This window comes from Mobula hypostoma, chromosome 9, assembly GCF_963921235.1.
Source record: "Mobula hypostoma chromosome 9, sMobHyp1.1, whole genome shotgun sequence".
Classification (NCBI taxonomy): Eukaryota; Metazoa; Chordata; class Chondrichthyes; order Myliobatiformes; family Myliobatidae; genus Mobula; species Mobula hypostoma.
The window spans coordinates 102,013,888-102,032,131 of NC_086105.1; the positions used below are offsets into that span (position 1 = coordinate 102,013,888).

The 18,244-nt window shown below is 39.6% G+C and overlaps 1 protein-coding gene across 5 annotated transcripts in view; it reads left to right on the plus strand.

The window, feature by feature from the left end:
• LOC134351900 (katanin-interacting protein) overlaps positions 1-18,244 on the plus strand; it is a 147,451-nt gene that overhangs the window by 49,306 nt on the left and 79,901 nt on the right. For all 5 annotated transcript variants that reach the window (XR_010019289.1, XM_063058784.1, XM_063058786.1 and 2 more), the window contains 4 exons: positions 1,824-1,926; positions 2,248-2,472; positions 10,596-10,733; positions 12,427-13,471. Coding sequence is in view for 4 of the 5 variants with exons in the window: in XM_063058784.1 (XP_062914854.1) it covers positions 1,824-1,926; positions 2,248-2,472; positions 10,596-10,733; positions 12,427-13,471 (1,511 nt within the window). In the remaining variant the exon portion in view is untranslated. The remainder of the gene's footprint in view (positions 1-1,823; positions 1,927-2,247; positions 2,473-10,595; positions 10,734-12,426; positions 13,472-18,244) is intronic.

Below are 18,244 nucleotides of genomic sequence, written 5' to 3' on the forward strand. Positions count from 1 at the left end.
ACATCATCATTGCAGTAGAGCTACTAGGACTTGATGTTTCAATCCCTATGGAAAGTTGGCACTCTCGATGTTGGCAGTGGGTTTGGAGTGGTGACAAGGAGGGAAGGTAGGTACGTCATCGGGGTCATCAGTGGGCACCCTCCTTCTTTGACATTTCATTGATAAGCTCACAAGGTCTCCAGAGGGCTCAACGGTGCTACCTGGTGTCCCAGATACACCCCCCTCAGTTCCATACCCTCCTGTCTTCATCTTGCAGCCCAGTTGTTGTCTTTCCTTTTAATCCAAATCCAATTACTGCTTTCTTCTGCTGCATTTGACAAGGACTTGATTGCTTGTTGGAGGGAGTGACCCCTTACCCCCATCTTCTTCAATAGACTGGTTGTAGATGTAGCAATGAATCAGTGGTAGCAATATTTATATCTGCCTTTACTGCTCTTTTCCCAAAGCTCTGTACAACTTTTTTTCTTATCACCCTATCATTTCATTTCATGAACATATGAATTACGAGCTGGAGTTGGCAGCTGAGCCACAATTTAACAAGATCATACCAAACCTGATTGTAACTTCAACTCCACTTTCATCACATAACTTATCAAGCATCTATCTCCCTTAATATTCAAAAACTTTTTTAGTCTATCCTTTGTTCCAAAGACTTACAATCCCCAAAGAAAAAAAGTTGCATCACCTCTGTTTGAATAATTGACACAGTGACCTTGAATTCTAGGTTCTCCCACAAGTGACAGCATCCTTACCATACCCACTTTCAGGACCTTATGTGCTTCAGTCAAGTCTCCAGTCATCTTCTAAAGCACAGCAGATACAACCTTAGTTAGTCTAGTATTTCTTAATAAGAAATCCTGCCCAGATTTAGTCTAGTGAACAGCTAATAATGTATTTACATTCCTCCTCAAATAAGGAGACCAACACTGGATACAGTACTCCAGTTGCAGTTGAATTAATACCCTAAAAAAACTAAGCTGTTAAACTTCTGTTCCCTTCGTCTAACTCATTTTATATAAATTGTAAAAATTTCTGATCCCAGCACTAATGTTGCTTGCACTGTTCCATGTTAGCCAGCCACTCTTCTATCCCTGGAAAAATGTTACCTCTTACACCATGAGCTTTTATTTTCTCCATTAACCTTTGCTACCCATGCTATCTTATTCGATGCTTTCTGGAGCTTTATAACATATCTACATACTAGTAGCATAGACGCGGTCAAAGATTTCAAAAAGAAATTGGATGGGTACTTGGTTAAATAAATGTGCACATCTCCAGCAAGGGAATAGGATAGATTTATCATCATAATTATTTGCCATTTTGTATGAAGTGAGTGATCATGGTCTCCTGACCACGATTGTTCTTGGCAAATTTTTCTAAAAAAGCGATTTGCCATTGCCTTCTTTTGGGCAGTTTCTTTACAAGACACCTGACCGAAGCCATTATCAATAATCTTCAGAGCCTGTCTGCCTGGCAGCAGTGGTCACATAACCAGGACTTGTGATGTGCACCAGCTGTTCATACAACCACCCACCACCTGCTCCCATGGCCTCACATGACCCTGATCGGAGGTCTAAGCAGGTAGTACACCTTGCCCAAGGATGAACTGCAGGCTGTGGAGGGAAGAAGCACCTTACACCTCCTTTGGTAGAGACGTGTCTCCACCACACCACCTATGACAGATTGGATTGTCCTAAAGAAGGCCAACTTGGACTTATGGGGTGGATGATATAATGACTTTGGCCCTTGTTTTTATATTTATGCTTTTATTGATAGAGGAAGTAAACTTAATTGTGATTCTGTTATTCCTATGTTTTCGTTAGGCAACAAAAGAAGCTTCGAAAAGTACTGGAGCGAATAGATGATCCTTTGAATGACAGACCCAGTAACAATACTTTAATAGCTCGAAATTCATTCAATACTGAGGTGAATGAACTTAATTTTATTTTAATTGAAGTGCTGTATTTCTCTGTAGTGCCTATCACTAAATTGCCAATTTGAAATATGCGTGTAAAATAGCTGGAAACGGATTGCAGATAAATGCTGAAATCATTAAGAAGGGTATCAAATAAATGCTGACACTTGTAATAATTTGATTTCCTTGCATTTTTTCTAATTTTAACAATTTGAAATAAAGATTTGATATTTTTGCATATTTTAAATGTATGCAGCAAATTTTAAAGTATGAAGCAGGAACCTTACTTTCAACTTACAATAGTTTAAAATTGCATTTTTTCCTCTTAAAAGACTCACCAGCGTGTTGGAGTATCTGACGGGCAATCAGCAAAGGATATAATTTATGTCTCGATGGAAATTTTGTCAAACTGGGGCAATGATCACAAAGTAGGCTTAACAGAAGTGCAGTTTTTTGACCTAAAACAACAGAAGATTTCTGTTTCGCCTCATGACGTTGATGTCAGAAATGCATTTTGTCCTGGAAATTTGGACTCTTTAGTAAATGGAAGGACAAAGGTAAGCAATATGGATCTCTAAAATTGAAGGCACTTAGTAGATAAATGGATAAGTTACATTGTTTAACTTATAGCATCTGTGTTAGGTATTTTTATTCCATTTGTCATAGTCAAAGCTGAAAGTCGGATAAGTTTATTTTCATGTGCAAGTTTGCAGAGGTGCAATGAAGGATTTGCTTGCAGCTGTGTCACAGACACTTAATATCTGATACAAGAACACAAGTTTTTACAAGAACATAAAATAAACAAATTAAGCAAAAATAACACACAGAATAAAAAAAGTCAATTTTAGCGCAAAGTGGCCGTGGGGTTGCTATATAGGCAAAGTGATTTGGGTTGTGTAGAACTGAATATTTGAACCTGGTGGCTTCTGTCTGATGGTAGTTGCAAGAAGATGGCATGGTCTGGATGTTGAGGATCTTTGTTGTCTTCTTGACCGTATGCCACATATAGGTACTACTGATGGTGTGGAGGGACGTGCCAGTGATGTATTAGGCTGAGTCTACCACTCTCTGATCCAGCATATTAAAATTGCTGTACAAATTACAATGCAACTAGTCAGGATACCTTCAATGGTACATCTGTACAAGTTTCTTAAGAGTGTTTGGAAAGTAATAGATTGTTTGTGTGAAACCTGTGGATAATTTTATGAAAATATCTAGATACTAACCTGCATTATTCTTTCAAATACTGCAACTATTTTACCCTTCTCATTTGAAATTAACTGTAATAGTACATAGAATAAATTCAAGAAAAGACACGAAGATGCCTGTGAGTGATTAATTAATCTACTGAATATTCACATCGATGGCTGCCAACCTCATTGCAAACTGTTTTGGGCCTGTTCTCCCATTTTATGCATAAAATAATCTCTTCTCACTGCTGCCATCAAGAAGAAGGTAGCAGAGACTCAGGATCCATACCATCAGGTTCAGGAATTACCCCTCAATCATCAGGCTCTTGAACCAAAGGGGATAATTTCACTTGCTCCATTACTGAACTGTACCCACAACCAATGAGATTGTGACTCACTTTCAAGGACTCTTCATCTCATGTTCTTGATACTTATTTTGGTATTTGCGCAGTTTGTTGTCTTTTGCACATTGATTGTTTGCCTGAACGACTGGGAGCAATCTTTTATTTATTCTATTGTGTTTCTTGTATTTACTACAAATGCCCACAAGAAAATGAATTGCAGGGTTGTTTGTGGTAAACGTATATGTACTTTAACAATAAATTTGTTTTGATAATCGAGCTACATAAAGAGTATTCCCTTTAGCAGAATATCAAAATATTTCTGATTGAGATCTACAGATCACTTTTTCATTTATGGATTAATCATAAGTTAAAGTGCTTCCATTACGGTTATTTATATACTTGTTGGCCATGCTTCATGTATATCCATTTCATTTATAAACTGTATGTGACTTTAGTATAAGATTGTTGATTACCTCAGCACCTTTTGTGAAAGTTATATGAAGGACAAGTGCTGCAATGGTGAGGTGAACAGAGCATTAACATTACAGGGAATGCTAGAGGACATAATTTGAAGGTGAGAGGGAGAAAGTTTAAAGGAGATTGATAAGGCAAATTTTCTTACAAAAAGAGAGATATAGGCTTGAAACCCAAGACCAAGGAGGTAGTGGGAGCAGTTACGATAACAATGTTTAAGAGCCATTTGCAGGCAGGGAATAGAGAGATATAGATCATGTGCAGGCCAATGAATGGTTCAGATTGGCATTACGGTTGACACAAACATCATGGGTCAAAGGGCCAGTTCCTGTGCTGTACTGTTCTATGTTCTGTGTTCTAAACCTGACAATGTTACATTGTGGCATTTCTTACTGATGTGCTGCTTGCAGTGTTGCCACTTACTGTATGTGTATGATCTCTGGAGTCAGTCCTTGAGTTTGACTTGTACTAGAGTGCAAGCAACATTCTTTGCAGCTAGTAGAGGTTAATATTCGGGATGTGGGAGAGTGTTCCCAAGGAGTCAGAAATACCTGATCAATGAATGGCTGATCAGAAATACCTGATCAATGAATGGCTCTGTGGGGTGTAGGCTCTTTGTGGAAGGGGTGTTGGGGTCCTCCTAGGCAACAAGTGAAAGTGGTTCACCAAGATCGCTTGGAAGGCTTCTCAGGACACGGCAATCTTTGAATGACTACGGAAGAATGTGAGGAATTCTGTAATGCAGACAAATCCGCACATCTATTTTGCATAATCCTGTGGTTGGTACAAAAGCGAGTGGGATTTTCTCTGCTGGAGTATAGAGTCTGAATCAAAGAACAGCTTTATTTGCCGAATGTATTTACATATATTAGGAATTTGCTGTGGTGTGTTGGTCAGTGCGCAACATGCAACAAAAAACAACGACGTTCGACAATTATAAAGAATAGAGAATTATATAAAGTTTGAGGTTAAAGTACAGATATGGAGTAAAATGTGCATAAATACATAAATACCAGTATGTATTTGCAATGCAAAGAGTGTTATAAAAAGTGGTTTAAGGTGTTTACGGTGCAGTGAAGGGGCAATTAATGGGGGTGGGGGTGTGGGGTTGCTAACTAGAATGGTTAATCAGATTAATTGCCTGGGGTTAGAAATTTGTAAAATGGTGTGAAGTTTTTGTTTAATAGCTCAATAATGCTTTCCAGAAAGGAGCTTTTGGAAAAGGTAGCTTGCAGGGTGGGTTGTGTCTGCAATGATGTTTGCTGGTTTCTTCTTTGTCTCGGACACATACAAGTCCTGCAGTAATGGTAGGCTGCAGCCAGTGACCCTTACTGCTGACCTGACAGTTCAACGTAGTTTTGTATATTGTGAGAGGATGCTGAACCAAACCAGACGGTATTGACGATGCTCTCCATGATGGCAGTGTAGAAGTGCACCAGTACATTCTGGGGAAGATGGAATTTTACCAGCTGCTGCAAGAAGTACATTCTCTGCTGATCCTTTTTGTTCACGAAGGAGATATGGTTCTCCGACACAAGGCTCTGTAAAATAATGATTGCCGGGAACCTGAATGTTGAAATGGTGGTAACTGTAGGGTTAATGATGAGTGGGTGGAGAGGAGACTTGTTTCTCCTGATATTGATATGCATTTCCACTGTTTTGAGGGCATTCAGCTTCAAGTTGTTCTGATTGCCCCTGGACCCCAGTTTGTTCACTTCTCGATGGTACTTCGATTCATCGCCCGTGGCGATTATTGCAATTACAGTGGTGTCATCCATAAACTTTGATCAGATCAACTGATGGGTCACTGGAGACACAGTCTTTGGTGGATAGAGAAAATAGGACAGGAGGAGAGAACAGACTCCTGTGGCACACCCAGTGCTGAGTGAGTGATATGTGAAGCTGCACTTATCTACTCACACATACTATCTCCTGCCAGAGAGGAATTTTGTGATCCACCTGCAGATGGGACCTGGTATGTTATGTTTGGAGAGTTTCTCTTGCAGAAGCTCAGGGAGGATGGTATTGAAGGATGAACAGTATGATGTACAGTATGTACTGGGGGAGTTGAGGTGAGGTAGTATGAAGTCCAGAGCAATGTGTTAACTGCATTATCTACAGATCTGTTAGCTCTGTAGGCAAATTGCAGCAGATCTAGAAAATTTTGAGTTATGGATTTGAGAATTGACATGACCAGACTCTCAAAAGTCTTCATTATGGCTGATGTGAGCTTATCTGGTCTGTAATCATTGAGTCCTGTGATTGATGATTTTTTTTGTGGGGAACTGGTATAATAACAATTGTCTTGAAGTATGCTGGATTTGTGCAGCATTTAAGGTGCATGTGAAGAGTATTCATCTACTTTTTACAGGAGAGTAGAAGAGTGGCAGAGGTAATGGGGAACAGTAGCAGCGTTGAGCTGAGTTGACAAAGTTGAGAGTAATCTGATACTGATCTTAATGGGGAACAGACACCAGGCACACTTCAAGCTGTGTTTGAGCTCGCAGATCATCCCATCGGAGCAATTAATGTAGTCTGAGCATTAGATCTTTATGTAGCAGAACCCAGAGGAAGCAGTGTTAATTAAAACCCTGTTCTTTGAGGAAATGACACTTCCTTTCTTTAGACTTTTGGGGAAGAAAATGTAACCACTGATTAATTTTGTGTCCTGCACTGCTGCAGAGGTCATTTAGATAAGTTTCATGCTGAGAGAAAGGTACCATGGTAGCAAAAATTCTGCCTTGAACACAGGAAGTCAAATTCCTTGAAGGGCTCTAAGGGACCCAGAAACATAGAAAATCTACAGCACAATACAGGTCCTTCGGCCCACAAAGTTGTGCCGAACATGACCCTACCTTAGAAATTACTAGGGTTACCCATAGGCCTCTATTTTTCTAAGCTCCGTGTACCTATCCAAAAGTCTCTTAAAAGACCCTATCGTATCCGCCTCCACCACCATGGCCAGCAGCCCATTCCATGCACTCACTACTCTCTGTGTAAAAAAACTTACCCCTGACATCTCCTCTGTACCTACTCCCAAGCACCTTAAACCTGTGCCCTCTTGTGGCAGCCATTTCAGCCCTGGGAAAAAGCCTCTGACTATCCACATGATCAATGCCTCTCATCATCTTATACACCTCTTATCAGATCACCTCTCATTCTCTGTCGCTCCAAGGAGAAAAGGCCGAGTTCCCTCAACCTGTCTTCATAAGGCATACTCCCCAATCCAGGCAACATCCTTGTAAATCTCCTCTGCACCCTTTCTATGGTTTTCACATCCTTCCTGTAGTGAGGCAACCAGAACTGAGCACTGTACTCCAAGTGGGGTCTGACCAGGGTCCTATATAGCTGCAACATTACCTCTCAGCTCCTAAATTCAATTCCACGATTGATGAAGGCCAATACACCGTATGCCTTCTTAACCACAGAGTCAACCTGCGCAGCTGCTTTGAGCGTCCTATGGACTCGGATCCCAAGATCCCTCTGATCCTCCACACTGCCAAGAGCCTTACCATTAATACTATATTCTGCCATCATATTTGACCTAAAAATGAACCACTTCACGCTTATCTGGGTTGAACTCCGTCTGCCACTTCTCAGCCCAATTTTGCATCCTATCAATGTCCCGCTGTAACCTCTGACAGCCTTCCACACTATCCACAACACCCCCAACCTTTGTGTCATCAGCAAACTTACTAACCCATCCCTCCACTTCCTCATTTAGATCATTTATAAAAACCACGAAGAGTAAGGGTCTCAGAACGGATTCCTGAGGTACACCACTGGTCACCGACCTACATGCAGAATATGACCTGTCTACAACCACTCTTTGCCTTCTGTGGGCAAGCCAGTTCTGGATCCACAAAGCAATGTCTCCTTGGATCCCATGCCTCCTTACTTTCTGAATGAGCCTTGCATGGGGTACCTTATCAAGTGCCTTGCTGAAATCCATATACACTACATCTACTGCTCTTCCTTCATCAATGTGTTTAGTCACATCCTCAAAAAATTCAATCAAGCTTGTAAGGCACGACCTGCCCATGCTGACTATTCCTAATCATATTATACCTCTCCAAATGTTCATAAATCCTACCTCTCAGGGTCTTCTCCATCAACTTACCAACCACTGAAGTAAGACTCACTGGTCTATAATTTCCTGGGCTATCTCTACTCCCTTTCTTGAATAAGGGAACAACATCCTCAACCCTCCAATCCTCCGGAACCTCTCCGGTCCCCATTGATGATGTAAAGATCAATGCCAGAGGCTCAGCAATCTCCTCCCTCGCCTCCCACAGTAGACTGGGGTACATCTCATCTGGTCCCAGTGACTTATCCAACTTGATGCTTTCCAAAAGCTCCAGTACATCCTCTTTCTTAATATGTACATGCTCAAGCTTTTCAGTCTGCTGCAAGTCATCATTACAAGAATATATACAATAATAAACATATACAAGAACACTCATATTTGATTTGGGCAATTAGCAACAGTAAGGCAAAACTTTTAATTTTGGAGTTGTACAAGTAAATTTATAGGCCATCAATTCTATGAACCCCATTTCCAGAAAAGTTGGGATATTTTCCAAAGTGCAATAAAAACAAAAATCTGTGATATGTTAATTCATGTGAACCTTTATTTAACTGACAAAAGTACAAAGAAAAGAATTTCATTAGTTTTACTGACCAACTTAATTGTATTTTGTAAACATACACAAATTTAGAATCTGATGGCTGCAACACACTCAACAAAAGTTGGGACAGAGTTGAAGTAAGATTGAAAAGTGCACAGAATATTCAAGTAACACTGATTTGGAAGACTCCACATTAAGCAGGCTAATTGGTAGCAGGTGAGGTATCATGACTGGGTATAAAAGTAGCGTCCATCAAAGGCTCAGTCTTTGCAAGCAAGGATGGGTCGTGGCTCACCCCTTTGTGCCAAAATTCGTGAGAGAATTGTTAGTCAGTTCAAAAGGAACATTTCTCAACGCAAGATTGCAGAGAATTTAGGTCTTTCAACATCTACAGTACATAATATTGTGAAAAGATTCAGAGAATTCAGAGACATCTCAGTGCGTAAAGGGCAAGGTCAGAAACCACTGTTGAATGCGTGTGATCTTCGAGCCCTCAGGCGGCACTGCCTAAGAAACCGTCATGCTACTGTGACGATTATAGCCACCTGGGCTCGGGAGTACTTCGGAAAACCATTGTCACTCAACACAGTCTGTCGCTGTATCCAGAAATGCAACTTGAAACTGTACTACGCAAGGAGGAAGCCATACATCAACTCTATGCAGAAATGCCGGCGAGTCCTCTGGGCCCGAGCTCATCTCAGATGGACCGAAAGACTGTGGAACCGTGTGCTGTGGTCAGATAAGTCCACATTTTAGCCAGTTTTTGGAAAAAAACGGGCGTCGAGTTCTCCGTGCCAAAGATGAAATCGACCATCCAGATTGTTATCAACAAAAGGTGCAAAAGCCAGCATCTGTGATGGTATGGGGGTGCATCAGTGCCCACGGCATGGGTGAGTTGCATGTATGTGAAGGTACCATTGACTCTGAGGCATATATTAGGATTTTAGAGAGACATATGTTGCCATCAAGGCGACGTCTCTTCCCGGGACGTCCATGCTTATTTCAGCAGGACAATGCCAGACCACATTCTGCACGGGCTACAACAGCGTGGCTTTGTAGACACAGAGTGCGTGTCCTTGACTGGCCTGCTGCCAGTCCAGATCTATTTCCTATTGAAAATGTATGGCGCATCATGAAGAGAAGAATCAGACAACGGAGACCACGGACTGTTGAGCAGCTGAAGTCTTATATCAAGCAAGAATGGACAAAATTTCCAATTGCAAATCTACTACAATTAGTATCCTCAGTTCCAAAACGATTAAAAAGTGTTTTTAAAAGGAAAGGTGATGTAACACAATGGTAAACATGCCTCTGTCCCAACTTTTGTTGTGTGTGTTGCAGCCATCAAATTCTAAATTTTGTGTATGTTTGCAAAATATAATTAAGTTGTTCAGTAAAACTATTGAAAATCTTTTCATTGTACTTTTGTCAGTTAAATAAAGGTTCATGTGAACTAACATATCACAGATTTTTGTTTTTATTGCATTTTGGAAAATATCCCAACTTTTCTGGACATGGGGTTTGTAGTTTTAAAATGAATATTGTAAAACTCTGAAAAAGAATAACAAATTGTGTAAGATTGCATTAATTCTTGAATGTCTATTTTAGTATGTTGCATAGCCTAAGAGAGGAATTTGAAAATTTCATTGAGAATTTCCTCCTTTTTATTTTAATATTTTTTTCATCAGTTTAGCAAAATTGCTTGCATATAAATTTTCTTGAACGGGCAAGAAGTATGTTGGGAAAAATGCCATAGTTTTGTAATTATCGCACAATATCTTTTGAAATATTTGCAATGCGACCTTCAGGTTCTAAGTTCTAAGTGTGTAAATACTGACAGGTCATTTCTAAAATATACATTTGCTTGTGTTTTTATTAGTAAATTACTATGAGAAGAGTTGTCTCATACTATTCTGTGTTCTTCTATGTCTTTATGTCTGTATTTCTGTTTAATTTTGTTAATTGAATTAATTTTATTTCCTGTGTTTAGATCTGAGAAACTTTAATCATGGATATGTTGAAACCTTCTTTCTGTTCTTCCCAGACTACAAAAGATCGTCATATGTGGACCTGTTCTTTCCACCCACCAGTTCAATTATACTTTGTTCTACGAAACACTAACAAATCATGTCACTTTGGTATTTCTAAAATCAAGATTTGGAATTATAACAGAAGCCTCAATGTAAGTTACTTCTATATTTGTTGCAGTATAGAATGACTGTCACCAGTTTTTCAAAAAAGGACATTTAGAATTAATTAAAACATTAATTAATGTGCACATGGGACTTCTCCTTGTAAGTAGGTGGTAGTGGAATAAATCTATAGATGTTCATTTTGTTGACAGTCCACATGAGCAAAGAATTTAGAACAACACATGATTAGCATAATGGATTAAAGTTAAGCTTTATCCTGGTTTTATTTGTGCACCACCAGTTCTTGTAGTTGGCCAAGGCATTTCTTATTCATACTGGAGGTGCTAATATGCACAACATGTAAGCATTATGTTACTGTTTTTTTATATCATGCCAGGATACAAATAGCATTTGTCTGCAAAAGACTTCAATTACTTTTGAACATTGTGGTATGTATTTTAGATTGGAATGAAGTTTTAAGTACAACAGATGGCTAATTCTCTGATTAGCTTTTATTATGCACTGGCATCTTTAAGTTCGTATTTTTAATGCTCATTAAAAATACAAACTCAAATATGCTAATACATTTCTCAGTGCTTCTAATCTATTTATTCTCTGCAACTTCATAAATTTTAAAGTTGAAATAAATTTTCTGAAGTAGAGACAAATGAATTTAGTCGTAATCTTTTCCTTTATTTCAGGCTAAGTGATGAAAGGCAACTTGGAGAAAAAAAAGAAATACTCCATGTTCAAATTAAATAATTTCACAGTTCATATGTGTAACAGCTATTGCAGCCAGTATGAATTATATGTTACAGTGAGATAATCAAATAGCAATTGCTTGCAAATTTGTAGGAATGCTGCAAAAACTGGAAACACTATAAATCTGCAAAGTAGAGAATTCCTGATCTGCATAGGAGTCTGCAGACCTCCAATACCAAGCTTATGAGAGTGGGAACAAGTTGGAAAGCTTGTTATCTAAATTAAAAGTTCCTAACCAAAGTAATACAGTTATTTGATTTTGATTTTTCTCCAGAGAATAGAGAAGTTATATTCGCTGTGATTTCTCATTGTGACCATTAATGTGATAAATTGCAGTAGTTTGTGAAATGTTGGAATTATTTAAAATAATGGAAGCTCGCAAGTAGAAGTAAACTGTTATCCAGTAATTGAGAATGGGGCATTGTGCTTTCAGTATTAAATTTAGAACATGAGGTGAAAATCCTGAATTTCTCTCTAAGCCAAGAGTTCATGGTTTTAAAGAAAGTCTGTGTAAGCATTCAAGAGTATGAGGGCATAGCTGAATGCAGATAGACATGCTTGCAAGCACAGATGAGAAAGACTAAATGGATTGAATGAGTTAGCTGCCCTGCTTCAAGTTATAACATCAATACAAGTGACCTCTGAGTTATGGGAGATGGGGTTGTATACCTTGCACAATTGTCCGCATCACAATTTTCCATAATGCAAAGTTGGGTCACTTGTGCATGTATTAAGATATGCAATGATTTTTTTTGTTTATTTACTCTATTTTCACATAACTTCTTCGAGAGAAAATTTTATTGTGTCTCAAATTTTTGGGTGGTAATTTACCTGAACGACAGTTATGCAGATTTGCCTGGATGAAGATTTTTAAAAAGTTGCTGAGGAATCAATGCATTAAAATTCACACTATACTATTTTTTTTATCGAATGCATTTTCCACGTTACAAGAAATGTATTGTCTGTGCTTTCTTTCCTTAGGATCTTGATGTTGGGGTGAAAAGTGTAAGGATTTATATGGATGGTAATCTGGTACATGAAGGTGAGCTGGAAAAAGGCTGTGGAAACCAGGTGTTTGACTACAGTACGATCATTGATCTGAGGCCGAGCAAAAGTGGATTTTATATGTCCAATGGGAGTGATATGGAAGAAGAAATTGATAGTTTGGAAAGGGAACATTGTGTTCCATCTCCAGAACAAGCAAGTACCTCAGGCTTTTTAAATTCAGTGCTAAATAATAAGAGAAGCATTGGGAGTGATACAGAAGAACAAATTAAAGAAGTTGGGAACTCAAAAAGAAACTCTGTCTTTTGGTTGCCACACCAAGCAAGTTGCTCAGTTTTAAATTCAAGTTTTGACAGTGATAAAAACATGTTAAATTATTCATTTGGCTCACCAAAGAGTAAGATTTCTGCCTTGGAAGGAGACATGACTTTAATAACTCCTGTGTCACTTGAGGAGTCACTTTTAAGGATAAATATTTCAGAAGACAGTAAGCAACTGGAAGAGGTTTATTCTGTTGAATCCCTGGACCCAGAATATCAGCAGGAAAAGCCAACTGGAAAGAAAATAGCAGAAATGTCGTCAGTTTCAAAAATGCCACTGTGGTTAAAATCACCAGACGAAGAAAAGCCCCAGGAAAGTAAGTTGAAGAAGCCCCCATGGCTGAGTGATGAAGTGCATGTAGATCTAAAAATGAACAATTCAAATAAAATCAATGATACCAGTTGGCCTGATTTGTTTGATCTTGCTCAAAGTCACAAAGATGCTGTTGATACAACAAACAAGATCTTAAACTGCAATAGAAAAGAATTATTTGACCCTTGTGAGGAGGGCAAAATGCACACTGACAGAAGTGAATTGGACTTTATGGACAATCTTGAGGAAAGCGACTTTTGTGTTCACTCACTAGAGGAAGAGAGTCCTAGAAGTGATGGAATCATTGGTGGAAGGCGAAGTTCTTTGAAGAGGCCAAGAAATACAGAATTGCTTCATATGATTGATGTTGATGAGTTGCTTCAAATGGGTACAGTTACTTTATCTAATGTACTATTTTCTTATAATTTCGTAGTATTATCTTCATACTAAGGTAATCACTTGGGATTGAGGATGATTTACTTTCACTTCAGCTTTTTGGGTTCTTGAGTGAGTGAAGAGGCCAGTGTGGGAATGGTAGACTCTTCCACAATGGTATAGGTGGATGGGTGGGTAGTTTGTAACATGGCGCTCTCCTTCCTTGTTAACGCAGGGCTTCTCTGCATTCTTGATACACAGACGAGGCTCTCAGTTCTATTCTGACTGTACTTTGAGTAGTCATGGGTCAGGGATTCTCAAAATTCAGGGGGCTAATACCATTTTTCAAGGTAGCTTTGAATAGATTCTTTAATCCTTTCTCCTGTCTACCTGGTAATCTCTTTCTGTGACAGAAATAGGAATAGTCTGTCTGCTTCAGGGATTTGACATTGGGCATGAAAACTTCCTGACATGCCCAAAGGATCTGGCCAAGCATTACCAGAACCTCAATACTGGGAATGTTGTCTAGGAAGTGAACAATGATGTTGGATCATTTATCCTTCCACAGAATTTGGAAGATTTTGTGGTCAGGTGGTATCTTTTTATTTGCTTTGAGATGGGTAATCTAGATCTCCGAAGCACATAAGTAGGCAGGGATTACTCTTGCCCGGTAGACATTGAGTATACTGCTAGATTTGAGATGTTGATCTTCAAACACCTTTTTTCTCAATCAGCTAAAAGCTCTACTAGCATATTGAAGGTGGTCATGGCTTGCATCATTGATGTCTGGTTCCTAAAATATATTAGGCAGCCCATATTTTCTGGCAACTCACTGTGACCCTTTTGTCAGTGGGCGATATCATAAGACAATATATAGTATGCAGATGTTGAGTGTAATGGCTCAGTAAGAAAACTATGATTCTATGATTGAAAGAGTTGACAGTGCCTTGTAGCTCTGTTATCAGTGTGTGTATCAGTTTGACCACTGAAGTTTGGGTGACCATAATGGGTTTGGTCCATGGCATAAAAAAAAGTTGGGAACCTCTGTTCGAGAGTGTACTTGACAGGTGTTGAATAATTTCCTTGTAGTTCAGGGAATTATCTTCACATCTAAGTGCAGTTTGTTGGAGGTGAGATGTAGACTTGAGGCAAGAAAGAATTAATAAAAAATGTCTAGCACTCATATAGCCTTGTTTGACAGTGAACTTCACTTCCACATAGATCAGTTGATTAGAAAGAATTATAGCTTGCATGCCATCATAAAGCAAAAAATAGAGTTGAGACACATTCTTACGTGCAGCTGAATCTGAGCTGAAAGTACCACAATTCCTCCGATTGATGGATTCAAAGTGTTTAGTGAGATTGAAAAAGGCAATGTGGTAATAGGTGCTATTCTCTCTGTTTCTCTTGGAACACTTTTGTGGTGACAATTATGGCTAATGTGCCTCCAGATCCACGGATCCCTTGGCTAATGGTAAGGCTCCATGGCATAAAAAAGGGTGGGAACCCCTGCTCCAGATGAACAGGATCCAGTCTGTGGCTTGGGAGCAGCTGTTCGGTCACTTTTCATTGTGCAGTATGCAAGCAGTTATGGAGGAGTCTGATGACTTTCCCTGTAGCCAACATGAGTAATTACCACTGTTGGATCTAACTGATGTAACTTTTCAGGGTACTGGTGAGACTGTACCTCAAGCAACATGTACAGATTTGGTTCCCATATTTCAGAAATGATACAGCTATATTGAGTCACACACCATTGGGAGCATTTAACAGGTAGTGGAAGCTTGTCCCCATTACCACCCCTAGCTATAACAACCTTAAGGAACCAATGCATGCGCCTCAGATAGCCTCTGACAACCAAGTCCAGCTCCTGGACTTCACGTATGGCTTAACTACCAAGCCCGGCAGAACCTTTTGTACAGACAGGAGAAGGGGCATAGGTGGGTTACTGGCACTTTAAAACTGGTCTCTTCGGGCAGTTGGGGCTTATCAGCTGTGGTTGGCAGCTGATCTATGAGAAGGAAAGCTCTGATCTCAAACCTCTGCCGTCTTGCGGCGAAACCCACTCGTGGGGGAGGCTTTGAGAGTAAGCCCTGAGGGAAGAATCCGGAGTTGGAGTCCCTAAGGCAGTCCTACTTTAAATTCAATGCTGACTGGCAACTCCTGCGATGTTGCTGGTATCAAACAGTATCGGTCTCTGCCGTTCCTTTGGGTTCATCAGTTGCGTGGAGGGGGGAGCTTGCTACATGGGCAACAGCTTGCTCTCCATATTGTACTGCCCTGGCTTGTGCATCTAGACAGTTTAGATGCAAGATCCATGGTCAACTCTGACCGACGGAGGCCCTCACCGCATAGTTATATTGATGGTAATACAGAGAAGGATCATAAGATTGATTCTGGGAGTGAAGTGGTTGCCATGTGAAGAAACATTAGCAGGTTAGGCCTATAATATGTGGAGAAACTTTAACAGGTCAGGCCTATATTATGGAAATACAGGGCTCTGAGAAATATTGATGTTAGACAAATTTTCCCCCAGTATCAGGATCAAGGGGACAGAGTTTCAAAATAAGAGTTTGGCTATTTAAAACAGTGATAAGGAATCTCTTTCCTGAGGACTGAATGTTATGAAATTTCTACCTCAGAGAGCTGTGGAGGCAGTGATTGAATGAGATCAATGATCACTTTGACTATGAGGAGATTTGGGGGTGTTCTAAAGAAACACAGGCATCTACTTTTAAGGATGCAGCTGTGGTAACTTATCATATTGTTTAAATTTGCTCAGAGCCATTGCTATCATATTCTGGATCTGTTTTCACATTAAAGGTGGTTACTACCCTCCTCTTTGTCCAGATGTGGGTTGTGATGAAATTGGTAAGAGAGAAACAGGAGCACAGATGCTTGGGCACTTAAGTGCCAAAACATTATTGATAAGGATGTTTTAAAAAACACAAATAATTCTAAATTTTATAACCAGCAGTATAGATTGCAAAACCAAAAGAGCTTAAATAAAACTTTTTAAATACAGTGGCATGCAAAAGTTTGGGCACCCCTGGTCAAAATTTCTGTTACTATGAATAGCTAAGTGAGTAGAAGATGAACTGATCTCCAAAAGTCATAAAGTTAAAGATGAAACATTCTTTTCAACATTTTAAGCAAGATTAGTGTATTATTTTTGTTTTGTACAATTTTAGAGTGGGGAAAAAAAGAAAGGCGCACCATGCAAAAGTTTGGGCACCCCAAGAGATTTGAGCTCTCAGATAACTTTTACCAAGGTCTCAGACCTTAATTAGCTTGTTAGGGCTATGGCTTGTTCACATTCATCGTTAAGAAAGGCCAGGTGATGCAAATTTCAAAGCTTTATAAATACCCTGACTCCTCAAACCTTGTCCTCCCAATCAGTAGCCATGGGCTCCTCTAAGCAGCTGCCTAGCACTCTGAAAATTAAAATAAATGATGCCCACCAAGCAGGAGAAAGCTATAAGAAGATAGCAAAGCGTTTTAGGGTGGCCGTTTCCTCAGTTTGTAATGTAATTAAGAAATGGCAATTAACAGGAATGGTGGAGGTCAAATTGAGGTCTGGAAGAACAAGAAAACTTTCTGAGAGAACTGCTCATAGGATTGCTAGAAAGGCAAATCAAAACCCCCATTTGACTGCAAAAGACCTCAGGAAGATTTAGCAGACTCTGGAGTGGTGGTGCACTGTTCTACTGTGCAGCAACACCTGCACAAATATGACCTTCATGGAAGAGTCATCAGAAGAAAACCTTTCCTGTGTCCTCACCACAAAATTCAGTGTCAGAAGTTTCCAAAGGACCATCTAAACAAGCCTGATGCATTTTGGAAACAAGTCCTGTGGAAGTTAAAATAGAACTTTTTGGCCACAATGAGCAAAGGTATGCTTGGAGAAAAAGGGTGCAGAATTTCATGAAAAGAACACCTCTCCAACTGTTAAGCACGGGGGGGGGGGTGGATCGATCATACTTTGGGCTTGTGTTGCAGCCAATGGCATGGGGAACATTTCGCTGGTAAGGGGAAGAATGAATTCAATTAAATACCAGCAAATTCTGGAAGCAAACATCACACCGTCTGTAAAAAAAGCTGAAGATGAAAAGAGGATGGCTTCTACAACAGGATAATGATCCTAAACACACCTCAAAATCCACAACGGACTACCTCAAGAGGCACAAGCTGAAGGTTTTGCCATAGCCCTCACAGTCCCCTGACCTAAACATCATCGAGAATCTGTGGATAGACCTCAAAAGAGCAGTGCATGCAAGACGGCCCAAGAATCTCACAGAACTACAAGCCTTTTGCAAGGAAGAATGGGCAAAAATCCCCCAAACAAGAATTGAAAAACTCTTAGCTGGCTACAGAAAGCGTTTATAAGCTGTGACACTTGCCAAAGGGGGTGTTACTAAGTACTGACCATGCAGGGTGCCCAAACTTTTGCTTCGGGCCCTTTCCCTTTTTTGTTATTTTGAAACTGTAAAAGATGGAAATAAAAAAGTAATCTTGCTTAAAATATTAAACAAATGTGTCATCTTTAACTTTATGCTTTTTGGAAATCAGGTCATCTTTTACTCGCTTAGCTATTTACAGTAACAGAAATTTTGACCGGGGTGCCCAAACTTTTGCATGCCACTGTATGTGGTTTGGTCACAGCTGGATTGTGCTGCACTGTGTAAAAACTTTAGAGGATCCATTGGCAACTGACTAGAATTGTACAGATAATAAGGAACTTGGTTTATAGGAAAGCCGAAATTAACTTTGTTTTTTGTAGCTTGCT